This window comes from Primulina eburnea, chromosome 16, assembly GCF_022965805.1.
Source record: "Primulina eburnea isolate SZY01 chromosome 16, ASM2296580v1, whole genome shotgun sequence".
NCBI lineage: Eukaryota > Viridiplantae > Streptophyta > Magnoliopsida > Lamiales > Gesneriaceae > Primulina > Primulina eburnea.
In genome coordinates this window covers 187,105-197,652 of record NC_133116.1, presented here as the reverse complement: position 1 = coordinate 197,652, position 10,548 = coordinate 187,105, and the positions used below count along the sequence as shown (strand labels likewise).

General features: G+C 35.2%; 1 protein-coding gene and 1 pseudogene across 3 annotated transcripts; both read left to right on the top strand.

Annotated features, from left to right (window-relative positions):
• Window positions 1-1,879: 1,879 nt before the first annotated feature.
• LOC140817012 (AP2-like ethylene-responsive transcription factor ANT) lies at window positions 1,880-5,632 on the top strand. Of its 3 annotated transcripts, XM_073176566.1 has the most exons (9): window positions 1,881-2,513; window positions 2,621-3,173; window positions 3,451-3,533; window positions 3,702-3,710; window positions 3,811-3,899; window positions 3,971-4,044; window positions 4,122-4,172; window positions 4,327-4,403; window positions 4,781-5,632. In XM_073176566.1, exons 1-9 carry the CDS (start codon window positions 2,246-2,248, stop codon window positions 5,410-5,412), a joined length of 1,836 nt encoding a protein of 611 aa, XP_073032667.1. In that variant the 5' UTR covers window positions 1,881-2,245; the 3' UTR covers window positions 5,413-5,632. The 3 variants fall into 3 exon arrangements, with proteins under 3 accessions (XP_073032666.1, XP_073032667.1, XP_073032668.1); XM_073176565.1 differs by having other exon boundaries at window positions 1,880-2,513; window positions 3,451-3,710; XM_073176567.1 differs by lacking the exon at window positions 3,702-3,710 and having other exon boundaries at window positions 4,781-5,631.
• A 1,251-nt stretch (window positions 5,633-6,883) lies between these two features.
• Window positions 6,884-9,965, top strand: LOC140817036 (transcription factor bHLH74-like; annotated as a pseudogene).
• Window positions 9,966-10,548: the final 583 nt, after the last annotated feature.

Below are 10,548 nucleotides of genomic sequence, written 5' to 3'. Positions count from 1 at the left end.
GAGCATGCAACAATGATTTGGTAAACGTACAGCATTTGATTGTTAAAATTAATTGGTGGATTCACTCATCATTGCCACATAAAATGGAAAAAAAAGTGTTAGTCGCACTTTGCTTTCTTTTCCCTCCCAAAAACTTTATTTCATTCGAGATTCAAACCAAATCATTCACATTTGAAAATCTGTCTCCAAATAATTAAAAACTTAATTACATGCACCTCTCATGCAAACAACCTACCCGCACGAAGAATATAAATATATACTACTTTTATATTTTCACACCTTAATATATAAATAACATTCTAGCTAATAATTAATCATCATAATTAAATCATCTTTTTCATATTTTATGATATGCATGCATGTATGTATGAGAGCACTGAAATATATTATAATTTGCAAAACGACATATGTCCTACCGCATTAAATATTGGCAAATAAAAGTGATAAATGAGATAAGGTGATAAAATCATATGAAAAAAAAAGGATTATATATTATTATCTCTAATGGCGTTATGATTTTATTGATAGAGCACAAACAAACCCACTTCTACCTTTTGTCTGTAAGCAGGTGTTGACTAATATTGGATGGTGCCAAATAAATAAGCTTGCCAAATTTGAGAGCATCAAGGTCTACAACTAACAAATTTTGTGGGTCGTAATTAACATCACGAACAAACATCGGAGGTGTTCAAATCCAAACTCGAAATTTAAAATGAGAATTGCCTTATAGAGTCTAGTTAAAGTTTTGTCACTTGTCGCGATAACTAACACAAATTTAATTAACTTGAATAAAGATAAATTATATAACACCCCATCAATTATATACAGTCTTAATATTAATTTCAATATTAAACATTTATTAATATATATATATATATATATATATATATATATATATATATATATATATATATATATATATATATATATATATATATATATATATATATATATATATATATACAAATTTGTTACCCTGCACACCAGGTGTGCAGGGTATCATGAGCACCGCCTACGTGGCGGTGCATGATTGGTCAGTTTTTTTTTAAAAAAACAAAACAAAAAATTTTGTGTGGTTGTGGGCGTGCCACGTAGGCAGGCGCCCACAGGTGTGCAGGGAAGAGGTGTGCAGGGTATCATTGCTCTATATATATATATATATATATATATATATATATATATATATATATATATAATAATATATGAATGGTACAGAAAAAGAAAAGGCTGTAGAGCATGAAGTGGGCTGGCAGATCTAAAAGAAAAGGCTGTAGAGCATGAAGTGGGCTGGCAGATCTAAAAGAAAAGGCTGTAGAGCATGAAGTGGGCTGGCAGATCTAAAAGAAAAGGCTGTAGAGCATGAAGTGGGCTGGCAGATCTACAGATCCTGTCCGTCAAATCTAACCACTTTTATAAAAAGCAAAAATGTCCTCTCTTGTTTCTCTTTTTTTCACCGTTCCTGAACATTAGATTGATCACAACAATTTGCACATTGTATAAATGTTTATATTTATTACCTGAAAATTGAAATACAAAAAGTCTTCCAAGACACTTCAAATTTAGTCATTAAAAGGATTGAGTAAAATAATAAAAAAAAATTATACTTAAGGATAATTTAAGAAGTTTAATTTTTATTACATAACTTTCCCAAGTTTAAGAGTTTTGAAATAATAAGGCACTTATTAAGAAAAGAAAATTTAACCACAAATTACGAAAACTAAAAAGACGACAGAAATGAAAGATTCAGTAATAAACGATCCAATGTCGGATTAACGCATGTTTTAAATCGCATCGTGGGTTTTAAGAACTTAATAACCAATGATATACTTTAAAAATATATATATGAAGAAGAGTGGCGACTGTGTGTATTCTAGCACTTTGCTTTTGGAGTATGTATATAAAAATATGTACACAGATCCCCATAGAACGCAGATAGAAATGCTACTCATTTCCCAGCATATGTTGCTTGCTCAACTTCATTCCTTTTGTTTAGTTTAAAGGGACCAGAAATTTATTTCTTTTTGCGTGGATTGGTAACAAAATAAAAATTTGTTTGCTAAATCTCGTGGTCTTCTCTCTTATTTTCTCTTCGTCCAACGAAAGATTCAAGTTTTATATTTTTGGCTTAACAGAAGGTTATTGAAATGATTGCTCTATGTTCACCCAATGATTGACTCGATCCTTGTCTTCAAGAACTTGAAATATACATGTATGTGTGTGTGTGTGTGTGTGTGTAAAGTAGAAGATGAAGCCTTTGAAAAACGACAGCAATGGCAGCAATAATAACTCGTTGGGCTTTTCTCTGGCACCCGACATGAAAATGGAGGCTAACAATACCACTAATGGGGTTGCAACAGCAAGCTTCTGTCTTTCCTCTTCTGACCTTAACAATTCTGCACTGTGTTATGGTGTAGCTGAAAATGGTGTCTTTCACTCCCCATTGTCAGTAATGCCACTCAAATCTGATGGCTCTCTTTGCATTATGGAAGCTCTTTCTAGATCACAATCCGGAGGTCAGTTTCTAGATCTCTGTCTTGTTTGAGACTTAGTTTTCGGCTTAAATGGATGCTTTGTTGTGAATCATGGGTTTTTCTCTCTTCTATTGTGCTGACTGGTGCAGCTATGGTGCCTAATTCTTCTCCAAAACTTGAAAACTTCTTGGGAGGTGCAACGATGGCGAATCATCAATATGGCTCCACCGCCTCTCCTCAAAGGGATGCTATGGTTTTAAGCCTAGACAGCGCATTTTACAATCAAGAACCTTATAGACAGCAGAATCATTTCTATTCTGGCCTTAAGTGCAACACCATGTACCAAACGACTGAGGAGCAGCCCAATATTCTGGAGGATGTAATGCCATGTTTGAAAACATGGATGTATCAAAATCAAGTACAGGAGAATCAGGTCAATAACAGCAATAATGATGATTTGGTTAATGATACGGTTGTGATGGAATGTGGAAATTTACAGTCCTTAACTTTATCCATGAGTCCTGGTTCTCAGTCAAGCTGTGTTACTGCTTCAAGGTACATTTCACCCGCTGAAACTAATGAGGGTGTAACCGTGGAAACTAAGAAGAGAGGGCTTGAGAAAATACCTCAGAAGCAAACAGTTCACAGGAAATCTATTGATACATTTGGACAGAGAACTTCACAGTACAGAGGAGTGACAAGGTGAGTTTATGTTTCTTTCTTTGACCTTGCAGTATCATCATTACAGTGTTAGTAGTAGTTGCTGCCTTTTCTTAATGTTAAAAGTTTTAAAGTATCGTATTTCTTGCATTTCTCGAACTTCTTTTTATTCATCCTTTTTCGTTTCTTCCTCCCTCCACCTCTATTTTCAAGATTTGGTTTGATTTCTATTGACTTTGGATATTATTTAGTGTCGTCCGGTCTGCTTCTCTACTTTATTTGAAATTTTATTTTTTCCATGATATGTTTATGCTCAAAGGCATAGGTGGACAGGTCGATATGAAGCTCATTTGTGGGATAACAGCTGCAAGAAAGAGGGGCAGACCAGAAAAGGAAGGCAAGGTACTTACAAAGACAAGAAACCAATGGCCTTTTCCACTAATTTTACTAAACCGATGAATTTTGACTTCTACCTTTGCTTCATTTTCAATTTTAAACGCCTTTTATTTTTGGTCGGATTCCCTCTCTTTGGTCTGGCTATGCTGTTTCCATCAAATTGCGTCATCTCAGTTTATCTTGGTACGAATATCCTACTCTAAGAAAAAAAATATTGGTATAATGTGAGAATTTTGTATAGATATACTTAATTCATAATCTGCTATTGATAATGAAATTTTAGGAGGATATGATATGGAAGAGAAAGCTGCAAGAGCTTATGATCTTGCTGCTCTTAAGTATTGGGGTGCTTCAACCCACATCAACTTTCCGGTATATATCAATTTGTATTTCAGTTATAGGATATGTGTGTCTCCGGAGTTATGATAGTGCTGTTGTTACAGTTGGAAAACTACCATCATGAACTCGAGGAGATGAAAAACATGACTCGGCAAGAGCAAGTCGCTCACTTAAGAAGGTGAATTCATTAACGCCTTTATTAGTCTCGATCCTCAAGTTTGGTTGCGATACGATTATATCTTGTTTCATTTTCAGGAGGAGTAGTGGATTTTCAAGAGGTGCTTCTATGTACAGAGGCGTCACAAGGTTGATTTCAATTTTATTATATATATGATGACTCGATTATGACAATCAGTGCATATTGAAAGCCTCGTTGTGAAGTAAAAAGATTGCGTTTTTATCATCTTTAAAGTTTTGAGGATTATGTAAATGAAGGTGTAAGGTTTGTGTTTGCCAACAGGCATCATCAGCATGGCAGGTGGCAAGCTAGGATTGGTCGAGTAGCCGGTAACAAAGACCTCTATCTAGGAACTTTCAGTAAGTTGATATTTTCGCTTTTTTCGGCATATAAAATTTATATTCTGGCGTGATTTTATTTCAGTTGGAAATATATATGAACTATTGTTTGTACTGCTAGTCGCTAGATTCCGGCATTATTCAGGATCTATTGGACTCGGTTTCGTGTCTTTATTTGCTTTCATGCTTCTCCTTTATCGGTGTGTGTTTTTATAAGGCTGATCATACAGCAACTTTGACTCTGAGTGACTGGTTTGAGTGGGACTATAACTTTTCTCAAGGCTGTCTGTATGAGAGAACATGGTAAAGAGGATAAATTAATAGTCTCTATCTATGTGATTTTTTTTATTATAATTGGAGTTTGAGTAAATAAAATTTTCGCTCAATCTGTAATGCAGGTACTCAAGAGGAAGCTGCTGAAGCTTATGATATTGCTGCAATAAAATTCCGCGGCGCAAATGCTGTCACTAACTTTGATATATCTCGGTACGCTGTGGAGAAAATCATGGCGAGTAACACATTGCCTACTGGAGAGACAGCAAGGCGAAACAACGACAGGGAGCCTAATGTAGAGGTGCCGGCCATTGAGTACAACACAGTCGTTCCTGGCAACGCGGAATGTGCCCAAGTCAAAAGCGTAGGAAACGTCCTTGACTGGAAAATCGTGCTGCACAATAAAGGAAATCCAACAACAGAACCGAATCATGAGAGAACCATGAACATAGGGAACTATCAAAGTTCTCCATTCTCGTTCGGTCTGCATGATCTGATATGCATTGACTCTAGCCACTCGATGGTGGATGAATCGGGTACTCATGTGATTCAACACTTGTCGAATCCATCTTCTCTAGTTACGAGTCTTAGCAGCTCAAGGGAGGCCAGCCCAGACAGAAAACTAACCCCTATCATGTTTGCAAATTTGGGTTCAAGCAAGATCAATTCTTGGATCCCAACTGCACAGCTGAGGCCCGTGCCACTCAGTATCGCTCAGTTGCCTGTTTTTGCATCGTGGGACGATGCACGAATGTAATTGTCTGGCGGTGTACTTGGGAAGAGTTTTTTTTATTGCATTGTCTTGAATAATGAAATGAAAAGAGGAAGATGGAATTTTGTAGCATTTCTTGTAATGGACACAAGGTGGAACCAGTTAGATGTATGTGAATGGAAGAGTTTTGGAAAATTTTCCGAACTCAAAAAAAGCTTTTTGCTAATACGAACAAGATTTTGCCAAATGGAGGGAATGTTTAATATGATTATAAGGGAAATCCATGATTAATTCCTGTATGCGTGAATCTGTTTCTATTATTATTATTTACATTAGTTCATGTCAAGCACAAAAAAGCCAGCTCATGTTGCGCCAATAATGCAAGAAAAAGCTTAATGCTTTGACCAAAATATCAAGATTTTACATTTCAATCTGTTCCTTAATTTACATTACACTATCATTCCCTCAGCACTTTTTAGCAAAGGAGTGGAACTATGAAGGTATGGATGATGTTGGATAAATTTCTCGTGTAAATTATATATTTTATTTTGGACAAAATATTATAACTGTAAAATCTAAACATCCTTTTTTTAAAAAAAAAAAAAAGAAGGAGAAGAAGAAGAAAACAAAATATATCCTAACTGGCTTTACCAAAAGGCAAGAGACGTTCCCTCCCATAATTCAAAAAGGAGTGGAAGGAGATTCTTTGATAAGGGGATTTTAGTTGGCATGCATCGCTTTTGAATTTATGGAGAATGATTACTCATGCTTTGTCTCCTGTTTTAAAAATCTATTATGTTTGAGATATTGATACCACTTTAAAGCAATATTTTGATCATCAATACACGTGTATCATAGATAAATATGACGTCAAAACAATTCTTTAAAAAAAAGAAAAGAAAAAAGATGCACGTTTTGACCCTATATTGAACATTTGGCCTTATTTAAAAGTCAAGTTCAATCAAACAGTCCTTACATAAAACTGTCTCCCAAGAGACCACAATCCTCTCTCTCTCCAACAAATTTTTGTGTAAATAGTGTTTCCTTTTAATAATATTTTTTATGTGTTTGTTTTTGAAACATGGATCCATTAATGATGGGCCATTTTTTGAAGTAATTGTTATCAAATAGGTGTGTGGCCCATCGCATTCATTTACAGCACAGTCCACCCGTTGCTTACTTAAATTCCATTTTTCCTCACTATTATTTAATAAAATAAATAATTGGTTTATCTTCCACCAAGTTTGTCTTTATTACATAAATTCTAAATCACAAAACCTATCTTCCAATCTTTCCCATAAATTTTCCTGGATATATATTGTCCGGGCCTGCCGCGATAAATGGGGGGAGAATAGTAATGTAATGGGCTTAAAATTGCGTTGAGTCCAAATTCTCGCAGGCCCAGCCCAAGTAGAGCTCTCAGATGGCAAATCTATGTACATTCATTCTGTTCGTATGTTACAAAGAATCACCAAATATATTTAAAGCTTTAAAACATCGCACCACTCCCTGACCCAGTTGACAAAAACACGTGTATTTGTTTTAATTATCTTTATATTTGTATGCTTTGATGCATATGTCGTCCTCTTTCTGATATTATTTGTTAGGCCGTGCAATTTACTTTTTATTTTTATTTTTGGGTGGAATTTAAGCAAGATTGATGCCCCGAGTGGCTAGCATATACCTCTGAAACTGTGCTCATATTCTGTTTGTTCATAGCTCAAGCGGAATTTGATCCCTTTTTATCAATTTTAGCCACCCACAGTGAGAATATCACAAAAGGGTCCTTGCAATTGTGTTTTTCTTCCATTCTTAGCCTACTTATTGAGTTGTTGAGTTCTTACTCAAAGTTTCTGGTTAAGCAGCTTAAAAATAGCCCCCTTTTTTTTTGTTAAGAGTTAGGATCCTTTTTAGTAGTAACAAGATAATTTCATATTTGGTGAAGAGATTTACTGTGGATTATAATAAATTATGGGTTAAGCATTCAGCAGATTTGTTCTTTAATTTGTTGATGCGACATATTTTATGTGATCAAAAGAATGAACAAGGAATCTGTTATCATAAGTCTGATGAGCTGTTGCTTAGCCAATAGGCCCAATACCTTTAATTTCTCCATTGTCTACTCTAAGCTATGAAAGGTTCATACTTTCTTGTCTGGGGAGAATTACTTCTTCCACCTTAGAGTAGGATTGATGCTAGGATTCAACAAAAAATGACTTTGAATAGCTGTGTAGATATTGTGCCTAGTACTAAGATTTTTTATTTTATAGATATATTTTTAATCTTTTTCTCTGTGACTTCAGGATGCTCAAATTGGGGGTTTCTTTTGTTTGCTTTAACTTACCTCTCAGTACTATAAAGCTGACAATTTTATTTGTTCCTTGGTAAGTCCCGCAAGATTTTACCCGCTGTTTTTGGTCAAAATCAAACCACCTCAACTTTAGTTGTATTCCTTCCGAAGAAAGAAGATTCGGGGTTCCAAGTTCTCGGGTTTGTCTGTTGATCCTGAGTTCTGAGGAAAATATGGATAGAGGGGTGGTAATGGTTTCAAGTGAAGTAGACCCTTTTTATGGATCTAACTGGGATTCAAGTACGTCGCTAAATCAGGGTGGGAATCTTGGAAATTCGTCATATTTTGCTCAAAATGAGTTTAATGATCCACATTACTCAGCTGTGCTAGAAAATCAGATTCTGGCAAGATCATCCCATCTGGTTCATTTCCCATCTGATCCTCATCTGCTTGATTTGGTGGCAAAGGCTCCCAGCTTTGGAAGTGGATGCTTTTCAGAAAAGGACCATTCATTTGGCGACATCCACTCATGTTTTGCTCAAAATAATGGAGTTAGTATTCAGAGCGCTTCAAGAAATGGTGCAATTTATCTGGATCACTGCCAAACTTCGGAACACAGGGTATTAGGAGATTCCTTCAATGGGAAGAGGAAAAGAAAAGTGGCGTTTGGAGCATCATTTAAGGTAATTAATCCAATTTTTTTTTCCCTTTAAATGTCTGATGTACCATGTAAAGAGTTGATCTAACATCACCTTTGCCCATTGGCATTACAGAATGCTGAAGAACATGGTAAGGATGCCTCTGAGGATACTGAATCACCTGGAGAACATGACGAAATGAATAAAAAAATTCGGTCCAAATTGTTCCACAAATTTACGGGGTAAGCAAGGTGTCGAGCTAGCTAAGAATAATGCTGTTGGTGCCGAACCTTCTAAAGAAAATTACCTTCATATGAGAGCTAAAAGGGGACAGGCCACGAGTAGTCACAGTCTTGCAGAAAGGGTAATTTTTCTATTAGTAAGTAGGATTGTAAGGAATATTTCTGCCAATTTTGTGAAATGAAGTCTGCAAGATAATATGGTCAACAGGTTAGGAGGGAGAGGATTAGTGAGAGGATGAAATTGCTGCAAGAACTGGTTCCGGGATGCAACAAGGTAGCCGGGCTTGTTTGGTTTAACTTTCGGTTAAATCTATTTTGTTCAACTTTATATTGAAGTTTGTTGATTTAAAATTCCAGATCACTGGGAAAGCAGTTATGCTTGATGAGATTATCAACTATGTGCAATCACTCCAGCATCAGGTTGAGGTATGTCTGATTGCTGTACGAATTGTATTAGGATTGATTTGTTTTTTCTTGGGAAAATATAGATGTTTTCTATTCCTTCTCCCCAAAATAGATGGTTTGATTTGTTATCAAGTTATAGTTTAGTATATCACGAAGATGAGTAAACTTTGTGGTTGCAGTTTTTGTCGATGAAGCTAGCAACTGTAAATCCAGAACTGAAGGTGGATATAGACCAGATCTTATCAAAAATTGTGAGATAAAATATATGAGATCAACTAGTGTTTAGTAATATTCTTGTAAACAGAGCCTTTGTAAACCATTTGTGTTCATTCACTCGTATTAGATACTTAACTCGCAAGGTGGCAATGCAAACACACATGGAATCAACCCCGGACTGAGCCCATCTCATACTCTTCGAGGATTTTCACATGGCAGCTTCAATGGACTCCCGGGCACCGTTCAGCCGTTCTGCCCCTTACCACATGTAACACAAAGATCTCTCAGCTTATTTTGTGTTAAGTGTCTTCAAAGGACTGATAAGATGGTCGCATCTCATACAGACTCTATTTGACGATGAACTCCGAAGTATCCTTCAAACAGGATCCGGTTCCAATCTGCCAGGGCTAAAAGGTTCTCGACTCGAACAGAGCTGTTTTAGTAATCTTTATTCAACTTCATTGTCTCGTTAACATGTTATCCTCCTTTTCAGAGATGTAAACGACGACGACGGAGCTATGTAATTTGTCAAAAAGTTGGGAAATGATGGTTTCTCCTCTAACAAGATGTAGACTGAACTGATTGGAGATTTATTATTATTATTATTATTATTACTATTTTTTGTGTTCTTTTCTCTAAGAAAATGGTGAGACATGGTTAAACTTATCTAGTTATTGTGGTTTTAATAGGGGTTATGAGTCATAACTCTTTGTTCTTCGAATTTTAGCAGAAGAAAATGACTGTTTAGATTCACGAAACCTTATTGTAAATGCGGATTGGATTGGGAATAGTGAAAGATGATTGATTTTATTGTTGTATTCAGCGGTTTACGATCCTATGTTTCAAAACAAACAAACCATTACTTCTACCACTTTTGTTTGTTTGTTTGTTTGTTCATTCATTTTTGACTGGAGGCATAATACTGTATGAATGAATATACATTTAATAATTTTGCATACTTCTTTCTATTAACATGGAATGTATGTCTCTCTCATTTCATTATACAAATCGATATTAATATAATAATAATAATAATAATAATAATAATAATAATAATAATAATAAGGGAAAAGAAATGTGTTTGTTGAGTGAATACCCACAAAATAAGATAAGGAGCGCGGGGGGATGCTTTACTCCTAACCCCACAAGGTTCGGACGTTTTTTGGTTTTACATTTATTAATTACTTGAATAAAATATGATAAAAAAATATTGTGATGTCTTTTTTCAGAGTTTATATTTTTCTACTCACTTTATTCTACTTGTACCAATTAGTCATAAATTATATGTTTAAATTAAAATTATATGTCTTTTTTAAAGTTATAATTTTCTAATCTCTTTATTTATCATTAGCCAGAAAGTATATGTTTAAATAAAAGTTATGTGACTATT